General features: G+C 42.7%; 1 protein-coding gene across 1 annotated transcript; it reads left to right on the top strand.

Moving 5' to 3' along the window:
* The first annotated feature begins 14206 nt into the window (after positions 1 to 14206).
* On the top strand, positions 14207 to 17116 carry LOC146577529 (protein NLRC3-like). The gene is made up of 3 exons (XM_085268304.1): positions 14207 to 14414; positions 14556 to 16347; positions 16921 to 17116. The coding sequence occupies exons 1-3, from the start codon at positions 14207 to 14209 to the stop codon at positions 17114 to 17116; spliced, it is 2196 nt and encodes a 731-aa protein (XP_085124430.1).
* The last annotated feature ends 4329 nt before the right edge of the window (positions 17117 to 21445 follow it).

Genomic DNA, 21445 nt, shown 5'->3' with positions numbered 1-21445 from the left:
TGATGTTTCACAGCCTGAAAGTAACAAATTCAACCAGAGTTCAAACAAAGGCTTAATATACGTGTGTGTTTGATATAATGCCAACAAGTACAAACAGGTGTTCTTACAGGTCTTAATCACAGAGGTCTGATAAGTCTGGTGACTTTCACACTCAGCAATTTTGCTGCCTTTTATTTTATATTGGCCTTTTTAAAGCCCTTCAAAGTCTCCCACATTCATACAGAGCTTTTAACACCAAACTCCTTTACAGTCCTTCTCCTCTCACACACGATCACACGACTGATTTGTCTGCAGCAGCTGTGTTACTGCTAGTATTTTATTATGTGTGTAATCTCCTCATATTGTTCCTGTGGTTTAGTTTGACTTCCTTCTGCAAACTCAGCTGCTCTGTTGCTGATACACGTCTCCATGAATATGATTGATCAGATGCTGCCATGTTTCATGTGAGCGCTCAGCTGAAACCCTGGGTTGACTTATCGAGTTAATAACAAGCTTCACGTGACTGTGAATGCTAAAGTGAATCAGATAAAGGAAAGAGACCCTGCTAATGTTGGACTCACTTCTTAGTGTAGATCCCAGGAGGAAGTTCAACATAGCCATTCTTTGTGCTAGCTCGACCAAACCTGAGAGCACAGTGCAGGATAATGATCATCATCTGTCTCTGTCAAGGACATTTAAAATCCACAAATAACAAACATAATTATATTTGATCATTAAAAATGATGATTAAACAAAGTGTCAAACATACTTAAGTAGAAGGACTGATGTTTGTGTTAAAATACCCTCTTAAAGCTGAAATAATGATTCAACTTCTTTACTCAAGTAAAGGTAAAAGAGTACAGGCTCTGAAATGTACTCACAGTATTAAAGTAAAAACGCCATCTTTGAAGGAAATTTCTGCCAGTTTTTGTGCAAAGTTACCTGAATTTCTACCTCCAACATTAATATGAGAAAATTATCTGAACTTTTATTCTAATGAATTTAATCAGCTTGAACATTTTGTAGCACAAAAGTAGAAAAAACCCAAAGGGAATCAAAAATAGCTCCGTTTGCTGTTGCCTGCATTGTAGATGGGCGGCTTTGCCTCAACACCTAAACAGGAAAATGAGTTTAGTCAAGTATTAAAGTGGGATTGAAGAGGTGAGGAAACCAGAGATCAGGTGTTGTGGTGCAGCATTAAGATAAGATGGGGCCTGATTATTTAAGACCTTGTATGCAGTGTTGGGTAAGTTACTTTAAAATAGTAACTTAATTACATTACTAGTTACTTCTCTCAAAAGTAACTCAGTTACTTCAAGTTACTCGTTATTTTCAAAGTAACTAGTTACTAGGGAAAGTAACTATGATTTTACTCAGAATTCTCTTGTTAATGTGTTTCTTCCATAACTTTGCCAGTCTTCTAGCTTGCTTACTTGCCACAGTGCACTGTGCCACCTACCAATAGAAAGGAAAAGATAATGTGCACATTTCCACGAGAGAAATCCCACGCCTGGACCGTCATTGACTGCTGCCATGATTCTAGCCTACGTCACAGCGTCATGTGCGCCTTTTACATCCAACACAAAAACTGCAGTCGTGGTGCTTTGATTGTACTCAGAACTTGGAAATTCTGCCTTCTGAATAGGAAGATGTAGGTAACACCAGACTGCAGATGAGCTGCATACAGGGCTGGACTGGGACAGAAAATTGGTCCGGGCATTTTGACTAGAGACCGGCCCACCATTATAGGAAAAACATAAAGCCTTTGAATGAAAACAAACGCTGTTGTGACAGTGATGTACACTGTTTTGATGGTATATATGCATCAATCTATCAATCGTTTGTTGTAAGATTCAGATAATTATTTTTTAAAAGCTAGACATTTTAAATGAGAATAAGAAAGAAAAGTATTTCCTTGTGCCCACCTCTCCCTGTTAATGCCCTACATGCCCCCCTGGCAACACTTTGCTAGATCCGCACCTGCACAGTTACCAGCTGTCAGCTACCTAAAAAAGGATCCTGGTGTTATTTGTCTCTCAGAAACAGTTCATAACTTCCCTTCAACTCATTCATGTCACCTAAAAGGTAAACCTGTTTCTCCATCACCTGTTCAGCTCTGATGATCCAGTAAGGACGTCTCCTGGTTTCATCTTCATGTTTCCCTCTCACCAGATAACCAAACCATATCATGACCAGCAGCTTTACAGCTGTGGCTCCATCAAACATCAGCTGATACTAGAAATTAATATTAAATAAATTCTAACAACAGCTGATCAAGCTTAAAAGTGCTGCTGTTGTTTACCGCGACATCCGCTGGTTTCCTCTTTCTGGCGCAAAGTGAGCGATAAACAAACAAGAGAGCCGATCAGCTGATCATTGATCAGTTTTCATGATTGAAGTAGAAACGGGAGAGGGAGGGGGGAGAATGAGAGAAGAAGAGGCAGCTGTGCAGCAAAGACACAGAATAACTCCAGCTTTGTGTCTTTTTCATTGTAGCTGAATTACGGGACAAACTGATCCTTTTCACCTCAATAAGAAACGCGTAATATTTTCTCTGAATACCAGACGGGACGGTTGGCAACTCTAATAACTTATGAACAAAATAAAGTTCAACATTATTAACTTCATAGCTAGGGATGGGTATTGATAAGATTTTAACGATTCCGATTCCATTTTCGATTCTGTTTAATGATTCAATTCTTTATCGATTCTCTTATCGATTCTTTTTTTTTTTTTTAAAAAAGGAGAACACTAAGGTCGATTAGCTCAGAGCTTTGTTTTATATCTTCTCTTTGAACAAGATAGAAATTTAGGAGTAACATGGCCTTACAAACCCAACAGTGAGATCTTGAGAGATCCAGCCTACGGCTCTTCAATGGGGTGTCACAGGGTCCCCAGGAAAAAAAATTGTAAATGTAAAATAATAAAATAAATATTCTTGTGAGACATATCACATATTGACGGGGTCGGGTTATGTTAAAAAGTATAAATTGTTATACTTTGTTCATTGGTTCAAAGGTACCCCACACTTCTTTTTTTGTTTGCTTGTTTGTTCTGGTGTATTTTTCATTTGAACTGTTACTCTGCCAGAGTACTCATATTTACAAGATGGCATTGAACGCCCCATTGGTGTATCAGGAAAACTATTTTGTACGTATGTTCCTTGAAGGGGATTGAAGTCGTTCTTTTTTCCACCGCAGCGAAGGGCTAGGAGTAGGAGAGGAGCTGCTGTATGTTTTTGTTATCGAATCGATCTGATTGTGAAATAAAGCATATGCAGTGAGAAAGCAACTCCAGGAGTCATCCCTGCCTTAAAGCTGCAACATTCTCCTGTAGCAATAACAAAGTATAACATAAATTGTTCTGTGGCAATTACACAAGAATATCCAGTAATGTCCCTGCCCACAATTAAACACATTCACTTACCAAAAATCGGGGGCATCTGCTGTGGCAAATGGGTGCAAGCCTTTGACCACAAACTTAGACACTGCTCTGTGACATTAGTCTATCCTGGCCTGAAAGGAGACGCTACCGGTAGACTGCAGCGAGAACTACCAGCATCTGAGCCAGACTCTGTCTGTCTCTCTCATCATGGTCACCTACATGTACAGTAATGGCAGGTCTTGTAATAAGGCAGATTGCGCTAACATAATATGCACTGTTAGTTGATTATTTACCTGCCGCATTAACGGGAGAGGACGTGCAAACGTTAGCGCTGCTGCTGGGTTGAGAGTCACGAGTCCGGAGCGGAATTAAAAACGCGTGTCATCGCGTGTTTTGTGAGCAAATGCTTTTGCATATTCGTAGTGTTTCCTCCCTTAAATGAAATATCTACTTTGCAAGTTGCCCTGTTGTCATCGGTTCTCATAAAGTATAATCAAACTTTTGAGCGTTTGAGCCGCTTAGGCGCTGTGTTTCCTGCCAGGTAAATGACGCTCCGCAACGTGGTGACGTCATTCGGGGCGACTGGAATCGATAAGGGAATCGTTTGCAAAAATGGCAAACGATTCCAAGGAATTGAAACAGTGGGAACCAGTTCTCAACAAGAACCGGTTTTCGATACCCATCCCTATTCATAGCACCACCCAGCTGTATAGAAACTCCGTCATGCTAGCTAGCACGCAGTACGGAAAAAGTCAGAATAACGAAAATAAACTCCACCTAAACTTGGTTCATATCTGACCCAGAGAGACTGCAGGTCATAACTTCTTACCTGAAGTTCAGTTCACACTTGGACCGGCGGCAGCCGCCTCGGGTCTCTTTTCCTTCTGCGTCCCCTTTCCTTCATCCACCTGCTGGCCTCCACCACTTGCTAATGTTACTGAATCTGTGGAAGCTCCGCGATAGCCACCACACGAAGTAACGAGTAACGACCCTATCTAAATCTCAGTAACGACTAACGCGTTCCTGATTTTGGCATAATAACTAGTTACCGTGCTCGTTACCACAATAATAACGTAGTTACTGTAACGCGTTACTTAACTCATTCACTGCCAGCCATTGGCAGTGAATGAGTTAAACCCATTGACTCATGCACTGCAATTGACGGCTATAGATGTCAATGGCAGTGAATGAGTTAATAACGCGTTAGTCCCAACACTGCTTGTATGTGAGGAGCAGGATTTTGAATTCTGGATTTAACAGGAAGTCAATGAAGGGAAGCCAAAACAGGAGAAATCTGCTCTCTCTTTCTAGTCCCTGTCAGGACTCTTGCTGCAGCATTTTGGATCAGCTGAAGGCTTTTCAGGGAGTTTTTAGGACATCCTGATAATAATGAATTACAGTCGTCCAGCCTGGAAGTAATAAATGCATGAACTAGTTTTTCAGCGTCACTCTTTTTAGCGTTTTTTAACAACAAGCTTCTATCTATTAGGGCTCTTGTCTCGCCGACTGCTGCCTCAGATCAGAGTCTTTCTCCTGTGTGCTCAGCTGTCTTAGAGCAGTTTGATCCCGTCTCCCTTAATGACTTGACTGCAGTAGTTTGTAACCTAAGATCATCACACTGCCCCTCTGATTGTCTCCCCCCAACTACTCTTTCAAGGATTGTCAGGTTGGAGATCGGCCTATAATTAGCTAAGACAGCTGGGTCTAGGGATGCTTTTTAAGTAAAGGTTTAACTACAGCCAGCTAGCGATGGGTACCGTTTAGATTTGAAAACCTGCTAAATCAGAATCAGTTGCTGATGACGGCTTTTTTCTTTTACATTAATCACGTATAATCTTAACTCAAAGTGAACATAGACTTGATTGAAGTAACTCAGATCAGCCAATTCAAAATGCTAATTCAATCAACTCTGAGTTCATGGCTAGACTCAGTTTGTTGGCCCTGCACCTTAAAACTATTCCCTGTTTGTCCCTCATGTTTTTTGGATATTGTTTTCACATCTTATGTCACGGCTAGCGGGGCGAGCCATGTTGAATTTAATAAAGGACCCAAGATGCCAACACTGCTGTGAAGTGAGTGAGCTTTATTGAAACGGTGAAGTGCAGTGGAGATGGCCTGTGCAGAAGCTAAGATAACCTCTACTGAAAAACTAAAAAACTAACCTGAAACCTTAAACGGAGACACGGGGAGACAACACAGACGAACCAGCAACAAGCAGGAGAAAACAAAGGGCTCATATACACAAAAGAGCCATCAGGGAATGAGAAAAGGGAGACAGCAGGATTCATTGGACATAACCAGACAAGGGGAAGCAAAAGTAGACACACTAACATAGGACATGGCACTGTCAAAATAAAACAGGAAGTGAACAGAGACACAATACTAACACAGTACAGAGGGAACACAGAAACCAAAACCTCAGAACTAGAAAATCTTAATCAGAATGAAATTGTAACAAAAGACAATAACAATCAAAACAAAACTACTGAGTCCACAGACTCGGGACATACATCGGCTCAAACTGTGGTCATAAATATTTTGTACTTGTAAATCTGACTGTGGAGTTGTGAACTGAGTTTTGTAACATTGTGAAACAAAATATCTGGAAAGTTCATGTTTTTGCGTTCATTGATTTGTGTGTGTAAAAATGTAAAAATGTAATTGTTGGCGACTTTCAAGCCTTTGAGTCGCCGAGCAGCTGAATAGGGGAATAATGTTGACGCGCCCGCTGTTTAAAACGTTAGTCAAAGTTCCAAGTTAAAACTCCTTTATTTGTTATCAAATCCTTAAAATCCGTAGAAAAACAGTGATCAAAAACATTCCAAGCTTGAGCGGTCAGCAAAAGTCGACTTCCCCCATCACCCACTCATTCACAAAATTTCCCTCGGGCCGTGAACAGGTGATATAGCAATCACTATTACAGACACCACGTGACCCAAAGCTACGCCTATCGATAACATTCCGGCCCCTAATTATTACATTTTTACAGTAATAATTACACATCGAACACCACAACTCACAACACACACTTCATCATATCACAGACACCCAGTGAGACAACATAACATACTCAAAAAGTCCACCAAAGTTATTTTCTCATGTCTTCTCTTCTGTCTGCACATGGTCAGTCAGTCATAGGCCAGAGGTTACCAGCACTTAGCCTAAATATAGTCAGTCTGTAATGTACATCTCATAACATTAAAGTCAATTCAAAGTTAGTTATGTCACACTGTGTCAAAATGTCATAATCATGGGTCAGAAGTCTCCTGAAGAAGGCATATCTTTGTGATGGGTCTGCACACATGGCTGGTTGGGGTCTTAATCCAGACCTGACGCACAAGCCCCTTTTCATCTGGTGCAGCTCCGGTGACTCTCCCAATGATCCAGGAACCACGAGGTGCAGAATCATCCACTATAAGGACCACATCTCCAGGAACGAAGTTGCGTTTAATCCTTCCCCATTTCTGGCGCTGCTGAAGTTGTGGCAAGTACTCTTTAGTCCATCTTTTCCAAAACAGATCAGACATATACTGAACTTGCCTCCATCGTTTACGTGCGTAGAGATCGTCCCTCCGGAACAGGCTAGGTGGTAAAGACGGGTTTGACTTGAGAAGAAGGAGATGGTTTGGTGTTAAGGCTTCCAAATCATTTGGATCGGTGGATTCCAGCGTAATGGGTCTACTGTTGAGGATTGACTCCACTTCACAAAGAGCAGTTTGGAGCCCTTCCTCGTCCAAATGCTGTGTTTGGAGAGTGGAATTAAGGACCTTTCTGACAGAACGAATCAACTGCTCCCATGCTCCGCCATGATGCGATCCAGTTGGAGGATTAAAGATCCATTTCACTCCCTTCAAAGACACAGCATCAGAAATCTTTTCCTGATTCCACTGTTCCATAGCTCGTCTCAGCTCGCGCTCTGCGCCCACAAAGTTAGTCCCGTTGTCTGAGCGCAGTTCTTGTACCTGACCTCGTCTTGCAATGAAACGTCGTAAGGCGTTAATGAAAGAGTCAGTGTCAAGGGATGAGGCAACCTCAATATGTACTGCTCTAATTGCCAAACAAGTAAAAATAACACCATACCGCTTCACAAGACTTCTCCCGCGCTTCACTTCAAATGGACCAAAATAGTCCACTCCAACAAAGCTAAATGGGGGTTTCTCAGGGGTCACTCTGCTTTCAGGTAACTCAGCCATCTGCTGCTGGCCTGCAGCTCCATGAAATCTTCTGCAGGTCACACACCTCGACATGATGCTTCGAATCAAAGTACCAGCACCGGGAATCCAGTATTTTTGATGCAGCTTTGAGAGTATGTGGTTCCTTCCACCATGACCCACCTCTTTATGAATATGCTGTAAAATGAGATTAGAAATGTGAAGCTCTTTAGCAATTATGACAGGACGCTTGGAATCTTCTGACATGACAGCTCTACTGAGACGTCCGCCAACCCGCAGCACATCATCCTCCAAAACAGGATTCAACTTATATATGTGGCTGCTTCGTTTCACAGACTCTCCACTTTGGAGACGAGAAATTTCTTCGGCATATCTTTTCCTCTGACAGAACTTAATTATTTGCATCTCAGCATCCTCAATCTCTCCCAACGAAAGAAAGCCATGCCGGAAATCAACCTTATGTTGGGCATCTTCAGACTGAATTGCATCAGATGCAGACTGGAAATGTTTCTTCTTGCGATGCAAAAGCAATGTCTTGAACCTCAAAATCCAACCCATCACCCTGATGAGACGAGTCCAGGATGAGGCACGATGGATTAAAAGGGTCAGAGGATGATCATCATCGTGTGCTTGTAAGACCTCGATGGCAGCAGACACCTTAACTTCAGGATCTTCATGTGGAAGTTCTTGCAAGTTTCCTGGGTTCACAGGCCAATTGTTCTCTGGCTGTGTAAGAAATGCAGGACCAGATATCCATTCAGTGTCACGTAAAAAGGTCTCTGCCTTCATACCTCTGGAGGCAAGGTCCGCAGGGTTATGTGTGGTGTTCACATACCTCCATTGGGAGGCACTAGAAGCCTTGAGGATTTCTGACACTCTGTTCGCCACAAAAACACGGAACCTGGAAGTCTCATTGTTTATATATTTCAACACTGCGGTGCTGTCCGTCCAAAAGACAGAGTTTAGGAGAGGTAGTCTCAGCTCCCTCCTCCACATTCTATCCATGCGAACCGCTACCACTGCTGCCGTCAATTCCATGCGAGGGATTGTGACTGGTTTTAAAGGTGCCACTCTGGATTTTCCCATTATAAAGGAACTGTGCGTCTGTGAGCGACCGTTGTGCAGCAACAGGTAGGTAACAGCCCCATAGCCCTTCTCACTCGCATCTGCAAAACGATGCAACTGAGCGGTGGTCGTCTGTCCAAAGTCAGAAGGCTTTAAACATCGTCTGATGCTGATGTTGTTCAACAGATGCAATTCTTCTACCCAGCTTTTCCACTCTTGAGCAACTGCTGATGGTATAGCATCATCCCATCCTATCCCCCTCTGGCACAGATCTTGAAGGATTCTCTTGGCTGTGAAGATAACAGGAGCAAGGAACCCCAGAGGGTCATAGAAGGAGCTTACTGTGGATAGGATTGCTCTCCGAGTCAATGGTCTGTTTGGGATAGATATGCAGAACTTAAATGCATCTGACTGCAGGCACCACTTCACTCCCAATGCCCGCTCAACAGGTAAAAGGTCACAATCCAGGTCTAGCTCCTTAACTTCATTTGCTCTTTCCTCCTCAGGTATAACTGCCAAAACACTGCGGCTATTGCTGATCCACTTTGTTAAGTGGAAACCACCTTTGGCGCAAATGTCTCTGAGGTCTGAGTAAAGATTGATGGCTTCTTCTTCAGAGCATATTGAAGCAAGGCAGTCATCGACATAAAAACTATACAGAATGGTGTCGATCACCTGCTGGCTGAAGTATGCTTTGTTATCCTCTGCGCATTTCCGCAGGGCGTAGTTAGCACAGCTCGGAGAGGACGTTGCCCCAAACAAATGAACACCCATCCTGTACTCCTGCATGCGCTGATTGATGTCACCACCGGGCCACCAAAGAAACCTCAAAAGGTCAGCATCTTCCTCTGGCACATGCACCTGATGAAACATAGCCTCGATGTCAGACATCAAAACAATGGGCTCTTTTCTGAACCTCGTCAGTACGCCAACCAAACTGTTTGTTAAGTCAGGACCACTCAGGAGCTGCGCATTAAGAGAGACACCCTGGAATGATGCTGCACAGTCAAAGACGACGCGCATCTTCCTCTTGGTAGGATGGTAAACCCCATGGTGAGGGATATACCAAAGCTTCCCATCACTGCGCTCTAATTCTGTGACTGGGACTCTCTTTGCATATCCTCTAGATATAAGATCTGTCATGAAGGCAGTATAGTCTTTATGAAAGTCTTTATCTCTGATGAACCTTTTCTTCAAACCTAAGGCTCGTTGCTCAACAATTGCACGGTTGTCAGGCATTCTTATGTCTCGGTCTTTCAGTGGCAGGGCAATGCTGTAGTGCCCATCCCCCAAAGTCACCGTCTTGCTGGCCAATTCCAGGAACTTCAAGTCTTCCTTTGACAGCCCCATCTGTTCATCATCGCTGCTCTCGGGAAAGTCCATCTTGAACTGCTGTTTCCATAGCTTGTCCAGTGTGACAGCAGAAACTCTGTTGACAGTAACTGTTGCCAAACATCCTGGCCTTCCACAGCATTCTCGATTAAGTGGCCCATTCACAGTCCAGCCGAGCACAGTCCTAATGGCAAAAGGACCATCGCCAACACTCCGGATGACCTCCAAAGGTTCTAGAGCTCTGGGCATATTCATGCCAATCAAAAGCTCAACATTGGCCTTAATTTCTGGCAAATGAACATGCTTCAAATGTGGCCAGTCATCCAGGTCCTGTTGATTTGGGATGTTACCAATATCTACAGGCATTTTATGCTGAGTGAAGAGGTTAGGCATATCACAGTACATGTCACTGTCCAATCCAGCAACTTCAAGTTCAGGTACAATGAAACTGTCCACCACTTTCTCCTGTCCCATGGTGCGCAGGAGAATCTTTGTCCTCCTCCCAGCAATATTCAGCTTGTCCATAAGACCCACTGTACAAAAGGATGCTGAACTCCCTTGGTCCAGAAAGGCATACGTTTCCACTATTCTTTGACCTCTCTTTGATTTTACTTTAACTGGCACAATGGCAAGCTTACAGTCCTGTTCACCGGCCCCAGTAAGACCACTAGTCTGGATCGTAACAGGAATGTTATCTGCCTCATTATTAGGTTTGACTTCATTCTTCTCTTTGTGGTGAATATGGAGTATACTTGCATGTCGGAGGCCACAGATTTTACATGAAAGGCGTTTTCTGCATTCTTTGCTTATGTGCCCAGTACACAAACAGCCAAAACAAATGCGGTTCTTTTTAAGAAAAGAAATCTTCTCATCATGAGGTTTCTTATCAAGCAGAGCGCATGACTCCAGTGTGTGTCCGCCTTTGCAGAAAAAACAAGCCTTCACAGTGCTGTGACGATCTTGAGCCTCTATCTGATTCTGTCTCTCGACGTCAGAGACTGTTGTGGCGAAGCTACTTCCTTTAGCTTTTAGATGTGGAGAACATTTCCCTCCATTGCTGCCCTTGGCTGCTAGATGTGTTGCTGGAACGTCACATAGATTTCCAAAGATGGGATCTGTTGCGATTTTAACTTGACGCTCAAGGAAGGAAAGAATGTCAATGAATGCGGCTCTGCGATGTTGCCTCTCCTGAATGTCACATGCTACTGTTCGCCATTTGTCTTTTAACTTATATGGCAGTCTTCTAATCACAGCAAGCATATTGGCAGGTGTATTTAATTCAGAGAGATCATCAATCTCTTCCATTGCATTGCAGCATCCACGTAAGAACAAACAATATGCCTGAAGAGCTTTTCCATCTTCCGATCTAATCAGTGGCCATGAGTGAACTTTGTTCAAATAGGCAGATGCAATCACATGTCCATTCCCAAAGTGCTCATACAGCAGAGTCTTTGCCTTTACATATCCAGCACTTCCAGACATATGTTGGCAGCTTTTAACAAGTTCATTGGGCTGCCCCTTGGTGTACTGTGCAAGATAATGCAGGCAGTCACCAGCATCGCCAGTCTTTGCTTCTATGACCTGTTCAAACGAGCGCATAAAGGCCTGAAAATGTAAAGGGTCACCATCAAAGGTTTGAATCTCCCTTTTGGGCAGTGAAGAAAGACTTTGCTGATGGACCAAAATACAAGTTAATTCATTTTGTTTTTCCATAATGGACAACAGATTTTCATTGGCTACTGGAAGAGCAGCTTGTGGCTTAGGCAAAGGTGGAATTGATCCAAAAGCGTCAGAAGGCCCCATAAAAGCTGGTGCAGGCCTTTCCCTTTTCATATTCTGTTGCACTGTTTTTACTTGAAGCTCTGCATTCCCAGTGATTGCATTTCCTTCTGTAAGCATCTGAGGAACAAAAGTCTCTGCATCAGCATTAAGAATTTCAAGGCTGTTTCCCTTTGTTTTAAAATATGATTCCATTCCATTAGATTTCCGTGAAGCGACGCTCCGCTTAGTGGATCCAGTTCTCAGCACGTTCACCTTTGCAACAGTTGCAGCTATATCTGCTTCAAGCTGAAGTTGTTCTTTCTTTCTCCTCAATTGTTCCTCTTGTTCTTCAAGAGAGTGTTTTTCTTTCAGCATATGTTGACGTGCAAGCAAGGCGGCCATTTCAGCTTCTGCCCTGAGACGTGCAGATGAAGTAGATGATACTCTTGAGCTTGACCTACTGCCTTGATTTGACACACTGTCGGATGGCAACACGTCATCATTAACATCATTCTGAGGATTAAGAGATAATTGAGGTTCTTTTCCAGTGTGCTCTCGCACCTCCATTTCTCCTCTCAGGGAAGTTTCCTGTGACTGCGCTTTGTCAGATGATGGCCTCCCCGAATGTTTATCAGTTTCAGAAAGCCATATCTTAACATCCTCCATAAACCCTTTATTGTATTTAGAGATGCTTGAGAACCATGTATTTTGTTTAGCTTTCTCATCAAATGAGATTAGAGAAAGTAAAGATTCATGCAATGCACTGGCATCCTTAAACAGGTGTGTTAACTCATCAAACTGTTTTTTGACTTGTGAATGATTTTTATCATCTTTCATTAGCTCTTTAAGAGACATAATAACACTTTTCATTTTGTTTACATGCCTTTTCCGATCTGTTTGGATGGTTTCAATTTTGTTTGCAAGAGCTTTCTCAGTGAGAGAAATTAATCTTTTATCCTGTTCAGTTTTTCCAACAACAGATGCAGCCTTTGATCCACTCATTTTAAGCATTCAACATAAGCAGCATGTCAAAATCCAAAACAAAGGCAACAGCAATTCCTTCAAACTCAGGTGAACGCCTGCAGAGCCACAGCACACACACACACCAAACCGAATAGCAAACGTAGCGGTGGGCGTGTCACAAAAACATCTTCGTATGGTCAGAATCCAAACTGCGTTCAAACAAACAATACGCAGCACAAAAACACAGTTTACATACCACCGTCGTCTTCTCCTTATCTGTCGGTCTAGCCGCTTTTACGGGTGTAGTGGCGGCGGTGTGTGGGCTCGCATCGGCGTTTATTCAGCGCTGATTGCGGGACGGTCCATTGCCGTCGCACTTTTTGCTGACAAATGTTGGCGACTTTCAAGCCTTTGAGTCGCCGAGCAGCTGAATAGGGGAATAATGTTGACGCGCCCGCTGTTTAAAACGTTAGTCAAAGTTCCAAGTTAAAACTCCTTTATTTGTTATCAAATCCTTAAAATCCGTAGAAAAACAGTGATCAAAAACATTCCAAGCTTGAGCGGTCAGCAAAAGTCGACTTCCCCCATCACCCACTCATTCACAAAATTTCCCTCGGGCCGTGAACAGGTGATATAGCAATCACTATTACAGACACCACGTGACCCAAAGCTACGCCTATCCATAACAGTAATAAATGTAAGAAACATTAGAACTACTTTTGCTGACACAAAGTTTGGCGAGCACTGCAAGTTGGCACTTTAAACCAGTCGCTGATATAAAGAGAGCACCTTGTTCCAGGGCATCTGAGCATGGAGGGAAAGCTTTATGCAGGAGATGGTAAGAGCTGTTGGGACTAAAGAAACTGAGCAGAAAACTACAGACATCTGGAAACTGAGTTGTTAATTCTCAGTGGGATCAGCAGGACTAGCAAAGCTTCACCATGACAGTCATTTGATTGACTGAACCCATCCAAACATCACTTCATGGACCTTTAGCTTGTGTCTGTGTGTGGACAGACATAACATGAGCTAATTATACATTACTCCTCCACAGAGTGGACCAGCAGAGAGCAGAGGTTTCCACTGGTCAGTCTGCACAGCAGCATCAAACACACCTGGACTCTGTGGTTATGGTTTGTAGTACTACGTTTACATTTGTTCTTTTCAGTCACCTCTATGCTGCACTTTGTGGACCAGAGGATTGTCATTGTGTCCAACATAAATCAGAGTTTGGGCTCCATGATTTCAGTCAGATTGGGGTGACTGTAGCTCAGGAGGGGAGCAGGTCAGCTACTAGTTAGGTTTGTGAATCAAACCCTGGCTGGCAAATGTACTGGGTAACGTACTAAACCCAAGCTGCCCTCTGATGCATCCATCAGAGTGTGAAAGAAAGTATTTAAGCATAGAACAATGTGCTTGGTTGAATGAGGCATGTTGTATAAATGCTTTGTGTGCACAGAGTATCAAAGAGAGCTATATAAGAACCAGTCCATTTACCACTGGGTAATTCATATAGTCTTCTTTTCCAGCGGCTGGAGGACAACATCACCATGTTTGTGAAGAACGAGCTGAAGAAGATCCAGAAGCTTCTGAGTCCAGATCACCCAGAAACTTTAAAGAGCCAGATGGAGGATGAGGAGATGTTTGAAGGAGAGGATGAAGATGAAAGAAAGAGCTGCAGAGAAGCATTTCTGAAGATCACACTCCACTTCTTGAGGAGACTTAAGCAGCATGAGATGGCTGACCATCTGCAGAGCAGTAAGAGAATTTCTCTAAAGACTGAATATTGATCTTTCCTAATAGCTCAAGAAATGGACCAATAGACATTCATCCTTTCAGGGTACTGAAAGGCTATGATATTTATTATATAATATTTGTTTCTGAATTTCTTACCTTCAGAAATATTTGCTCCACTCTGTAAACGAGAACTTAAAGCCCAACTGAAGAAGAAGTTCCAGTGTGTGTTTGAGGGCATCGCTAAAGCAGGAAGCCCAACCCTCCTGAATCAGATCTACACAGAGCTCTACATCACAGAGGGAGGGACTGCAGAGGTCAATGAGGAACATGAGGTCAGACAGATTGAAACAGCATCCAGGAAACCAGACAGACCAGAAACAACAATCAGACAAGAAGACATCTTTAAAGCCTCACCAGGAAGAGACGAACCAATCAGAACAGTGCTGACAAAGGGAGTGGCTGGCATTGGGAAAACAGTCTTAACACAGAAATACAGCCTGGACTGGGCTGAAGACAAAGCCAACCAGGACATCCAGTTCATATTTCCATTCACTTTCAGAGAGCTGAATGTGCTCAAAGAGGAAAAGTTCAGCTTGGTGGAGCTTGTTCATCACTTCTTTAATCAAACTAACGAATCAGGAATCTGCAGGCTTGAAGACTTCCAGGTTGTGTTCATACTTGATGGTCTGGATGAGTGTCGACTTAATTTGGACTTCAACAAAACTAAACTCCTGACTGAAACAAGAAAGTCCACCTCATTGGATGAGCTGCTGACAAACCTCATCAGAGGGAACCTGCTCCCTTCTGCTCGCCTTTGGATAACAACACGACCTGCAGCAGCCAATCAGATCCCTCCTCAGTGTGTCGACATGGTGACAGAGGTCAGAGGATTCACTGACCCACAGAAGGAGGAGTACTTCAGGAAGAGATTCAGAGATGAGGAGCAGGCCAGCAGGATCATCTCCCACATCAAGAAAGCTCGAAGCCTCCACATCATGTGTCACATCCCAGTCTTCTGCTGGATCACTGCTACAGTTCTGGAGGATGTGCTGGAAACCAGAGAGGGAGGAGAGCTGCCCAACACCCTGACTGAGATGTACATCCACTTCCTGGTGGTTCAGGCCAAAGTCAAGAGTATCAAATATGATGGAGGAGCTGAGACAGATCCACACTGGAGTCCAGAGAGCAGGAAGATGATTGAGTCACTGGGAAAACTGGCTTTTGATCAGCTGCAGAAAGGAAACCTGATCTTCTATGAACCAGACCTGACAGAGTGTGGCATCGATATCAGAGCAGCCTCAGTGTACTCAGGAGTGTTCACACAGATCTTTAAAGAGGAGAAACAACTGTACCAGAACAAGGTGTTCTGCTTTGTTCATCTCAGTGTTCAGGAGTTTCTGGCTGCTCTTCATGTCCACCTGACCTTCATCAACTCTGGACTCAATCTGCTGGAAGAGCAAGAAACAACTTGGAAGGTGTTTCAAACAAGAAAATCTTCAAAGAAATACTTCTACCAGTGTGCTGTGGACAAGGCCTTACAGAGCCCCAATGGACACCTGGACTTGTTCCTTCGTTTTCTCTTGGGTCTGAAGACTAATCAAACTCGTTTGCAAGGCCTCATGACACAGACAGGAAGTAGCTCAAAGACCAATCAAGAAGCAGTTCAGTACATCAAGGAGAAGCTCAGTGAGAATCTGTCTGCAGAGAAAAGCATCAATCTGTTTCACTGTCTGAATGAACTGAATGATCGTTCTCTAGTGGAGGAGATCCAACAGTCCCTGAGATCAGGACGTCTCTCCACAGATAAACTGTCTCCTGCTCAGTGGTCAGCTCTGGTCTTCATCTTACTGTCATCAGAAAAAGATCTGGATGTGTTTGACCTGCAGAAATACTTTGCTTCAGAGGAGGCTCTCGTGAGGCTGCTGCCAGTGGTCAAAGCCTCTAAAAAAGCTCTGTAAGTTATAAAGTTTTTATTATTTAATTTGGTTGGTATGTTATGGAAAAACACACTGCCATCAACTTCTGTTTTGTTTTTGTCAAAATCACTGTAATATAATCACTGTACCTTTATATACACGTGACTTGTATTAATGCTGCTGCCCTCTTGTGGCTAAAGTGTAATTATGTTATTGTTATTAGGGAGGATTTGAGAGTAACATGCCAAGTGAGTCAGCACCTTCACTTTAGCTTAAAAAAATCCAAATTCTTACGTCATCAGTTATAGTTGCATGTATTCATTATCATAATTTAACCTTTAATATTGATGTCTTAAATTTATTTTTGAGTAAACTAGCAATAATTTTATGGTTTATTAAATAAATATATCACTAATGAATCATTTATTTTAGTAATTAATTAAAAACATATATTGATAATTAATTATCGGTTGGCTTCAGCTGTTTGGAGTTTCCATTTTCTAAACTTCTACATTCTGAACCTTCTTCAGCTCTGAACAGATGATGAAACACTGAATGATTTCAAGCTCACACTTTGTCTAATAAACTTACATCTTTCATTCTTTATACAGATTGAGGGACTGTGGTTTGTCAGAGATCAGCTGTGATTATCTGGCAGCAGCACTGAAGTCCAACCCCTCCCATCTGAGACAGCTGGACCTGAGCTACAACAACAAGCTGCAGGATTCAGGAGTGAAGCATCTGTGTGGTTTCCTGGAGAGTCCAGGATGTGGACTTGAAACTCTGGGGTCAGTCAGCATGTTTTAGTTGTGCTGAGATGAATATGATGTGAAAGTTGTGCTGACACTAAACTGCAGACATCAGGCTGATATTATACTGATCCACACTGAGGATCTTCATGGTAAAGTCTGTTTTCTTCTTCTCTGGTTTAGTCCATTGACTGCAGCAGAACAATGTTCACATTTCAAACCTTCAAAGAAGAAGAAAAATCCTCCACTGGATAATTCACTGTGAAACTCTCCAACTCTTCATTCCACCTTTGATTGATTGATTGAATCTTTATTTTGAACATGTTGAAAAAGTATATAAAAAAAATAGAATTAAAAGAGACAAATGAACAAAGCAAACAAAAGGAAAACGAGCAACCACAACTCCAAATAACGTCCATGTTCAAAAAGGAGCAGGAAGAAGCATAAGCTTATTTAATCCCACCCCTTTTCCACTATCTAGTATCAATAGACTACAGAAATTTGTAGTTTTTTTTTTTTTCTAAACTTCTACATTCTGAACCTTCTTCAGCTCTGAACAGATGATGAAACACTGAATGATTTCAAGCACTTTGTCTAATAAACTTACATCTTTCATTCTTTATGCAGATTGGGGGACTGTGGTTTGTCAAAGATCAGCTGTGATTATCTGGCAGCAGCACTGAAGTCCAACCCCTCCCATCTGAGACAGCTGAACCTGTGGGGAAACAACCTGAAGCATCCAGATGTGAAGCAGCTGTCTGATCTTCAGCAGAGTCCAGACTACAGACTGGAGACTCTGCTGTAAGTAGAGTGATGGAGTGAGTGGGTGGTGCTGTCAGCAGTATTGTACTAAACACAGTCAGTATGAAGCAAAGATCCAGTGTTTCCTGTAAAGCTGCAGCTTCTCAGTGAAGCTGTGAGAGGAGAATGGTGACAGGCTTCAGGATTGGACACAAACACTTCCTATTTCTGACCTTTATGGTCACCATAGTAACGGCTGACACGCTCTGATCAAACACTGTCAACAGCCAATCAGCTCTCTGAACAAAGCAGCACGCAGACCAATGACTGCATTCATTTCCAAGTTTAAAGCAGTGAAGAACACAGTCTGTAGGTGAGGAAGAATTTAGTGAGAGCAGATGTTTGGATGGAATTCCTCCAGTGAACAGCTGGAACCGTCCATCTGGATTGTTGGGCTTGTTGTTGGGGTTCCTACAGAGCTCAGAGTGGACACACCAAGGTTCTTCTAATGAATGAAAGTCCAAACTCAAACTAGGAGGGAAAAACATTTTCATCAACTTCAATAAAAATCCAAAGATTAGAAAAAGTGAAGCAACAATGAGTCCTAGTACAGTCCCAGCACTGAAGTCCCTGCTGCTCTTTATACTGGATGTGCTGCATCACTGACTGACAGCTGATGAAGAGTCTCTGGAAACACTCGTTTATCTCCTCTGCTCTTCCTTCTTCTCTCTGCAGGTGGAGGCCATGATGGTAAACAGGACGGTGTGTGTGCTGAGAGAGGAGGAGCTGTGTCCTGATGATCCAGAGAGGTTGAAGCAGCAGCAGCTTGTGTGTAGAGACGCTCTGACTGGGCCATGTTACTGGGAGGTGGAGAGGAGAGCTTCATCCAGCAGTGACTGACAGAGGAATGAGAAGAAGTGCAGATGACTGTCAGTGCTGCAGAGTGAACTGCTCTGAGAACAGCTCCACTGTCAGACACAATGTAGAGTCCAGCATCATCCCTGTGTGTCCCTCTGGATCTGACAGAGGATCATCAGTGTATCTGGACTGCTCTGCTGCTGCTCTGTCCTTCTACAGTCTCTGCACAGTCTCTGTCTGACTCTGGCTTCAGACCCTCCTGGATCAAACTCACCTGGAAAGACTTTCAAACATCACTCAATAGATTTGAATACAGAATATATTTGATATATACTGTAGATGTACTGTAGAGTTGCAGTTTGTCACTTGTAAATACAGTCTGTGAGCAGCTGTGAGCTGAAAGATCTTTCTAGAAACACGAAATGTTTTCACTCTTCTGTTGCTTTTTCATATATTTCCACAACATTAATATTGATCCCACCTGTCTCACCTGTTTCATGCTTTTATACATAATAACAGGACACGTGTGATCTGAGCGCTGCTGTGGTTGCTGTGCTGCACGTCTTCATTTAGATAACAGAGACATCTAGTGGTTCAGAGGGAGAACTGCAGGAGGTGGAGCTGTGTTTTAGCATGGAAAACTTTTTATCTTTTAGGCGCAGATACAAATATGACAAGTATCAGTGTGAGATACAAAAGGTCACATCAGTCAGCAGAGGGAACAGTGATCACACAGCAATGTAAGAATAGAAACATAACAGTGAATCTGGACATGTATACAGATGGAAGCAAACAAACAGGATGTAACACTACATTAAAGCCACAAATGGGAAGAAAACAAAGCCAAAGGAAAATATATTTGATCTCAGGAATCCAAATCAGATGCTTTAGAGCAGGGGTCGGCAACCCTGGGCACGCGTGTCACAGCTGCCACGTGAAGGGTTAACTGATGGCACGACCATAGCTGGACTGGCCATCGGGCATACTGATGGTGATTTTTCATTTTTATGGGCCGATGATGTTTTTTTATTTTTTCTAACGGTATAAACGATGGAAGGTGGCGGATTGTCCGGATGCTGGTCGATATGTAAAAATAAGTCAGTTGTTTGGTGGTGGCTATGGCGGAGCTTCCACAGAGGCAGCAGGTGGATGAGGGAAAGGGGAGGCAGGAGGAGCAGAGACCCGAGGCGGCCGCCGGTCCGAGTGTCAGGTGAACTGAACTTCAGGTAAGAAGTTATGACCTGCAGTCTGTCTGGGTCAGATATAAACCAAGTTTAGGTGGAGTTTATTTTCCTTGTGCTGACTTTTTACAGTCAGTTACAATAACTCATACTGTGTACTAGCTAGCATGACGGAGTTTCTATACAGCTGGGTGGTGCTATGATGTTACTGATAGTGAACTTTACAGTGGCTTGCAAAAGTATTCGGCCCCCTTGAACTTTCCCACATTTTGTCACATTACAGCACAAACATGAATCAGTTTTATTGGAATTCCACGTGAAAGACCAACACAAAGTGGAACGGAAATCATACATGATTCCAAACATTTTTTACAAATAAATAACTGCAAAGTGGGGTGTGCGTAATTATTCTGTCATGGAAAAACACACTGCCATCAACTGTTTTGTTTTTGTCAAAATCACTGTAATATAATCACTGTACCTTTATATACACGTGACTTATATTAATGCTGCTGCCCTCTTGTGGCTAAAGTGTAATTATGTTCTTGTTATTAGGGAAAACATTTGAGAGTAACATGAAAAATGAGTCAGCACTTTGGCTTCAGCTTAAGAAATCCTCATTTTTATGTCATCAGTTATAGTTGCATGTATTCATTATCATAATTTAACCTTTAATATTGATGTCTTACATTTATTTTGAGTAAATTAGCAATTTTATGGTATTTATATGGTTGTATTAAATTAATACATCACTAATGAATTAATTATTTCAGTAATTAATTTAAAAATGTACATAATCAATTAAATAAATATATTAATAATAGATTATCCATTAATTTCATTTAAAATGTTTCATTATTTGTTCATGTACAATTCAAATTAGTTAATTACATATTTAATCAATTATTGGTTTGTTTTCTATTTTAATTATTTTACTGACACATTTAATGAATTATTTAATGATGTATTTATTTAATTCACGTTGCTACTCCTGGCCCTGCATCGCTGTTCATAAATACATTTTATTTGTCAGCTTCACCCATCAAAGTCAGGGGGCGGGGTTAATGCTGATCAAGTCAAAACCATTGCTTTGGTCTGGTGGGCGTTCTTTTAGTGGGCTTTTCTGTCACGGCCTGCGTGGCAGACTATGATGAGGGGAAGGACGACCCAAATGCTGGACTCTTTGATGAGGTCAGTGCGTTTATTTACAGTGATACAAAATAATCCAAACAACAATAAATCCCCAGTGCGTTCCCGACTCTGACATGTCCTCTTGCCAGTGTTAGTGTTCTTTGTCTCCACTCCTCAGTGTCTGAGCACCCCGTGCTCGCTGCCCTCTCGTCTCCACACTCCTCCTGGGGAATAACAAAGAGGCAGCCGTCAGCAACGCCACAATGCGGCAGACTAACCTTAACTAACTCGCCAAGAGACTAACGTGAAGTTACGCAATGATCCAGCATCGGAGACAGCTCCACCACACTCCTAAGTAGCTCCTCTGACGAGGCTTGATCAGCTGCAGGTGTGAGTAATTCTCCTCCGCAGGTGTGGCCAGGCTCCTGGCTGACACACACACACACACACACCTAGATACACAAACATGGAAACAG

The sequence above is a fragment of the Mchenga conophoros genome, linkage group LG3, assembly GCF_057382185.1.
Source record: "Mchenga conophoros isolate Kocher_MC1m ecotype Shallow Benthic linkage group LG3, M_conophoros_male_GT1.1, whole genome shotgun sequence".
NCBI lineage: Eukaryota > Metazoa > Chordata > Actinopteri > Cichliformes > Cichlidae > Mchenga > Mchenga conophoros.
Note: the sequence above shows the minus strand (reverse complement) of the source record. Positions and strands in the feature narration are given on the sequence as shown.

Coding starts and splice junctions, on each gene's coding strand:
- LOC146577529 (XM_085268304.1), top strand. CDS start 14,207: ATGTTTGTGAAGAACGAGCTGAAGAAGATCCAGAAGCTTCTGAGTCCA. Junction 14,415..14,555: donor GGCTGACCATCTGCAGAGCA/GTAAGAGAATTT, acceptor TCTTACCTTCAG/AAATATTTGCTCCACTCTGT. Junction 16,348..16,920: donor AAAGCCTCTAAAAAAGCTCT/GTAAGTTATAAA, acceptor TTCTTTATACAG/ATTGAGGGACTGTGGTTTGT.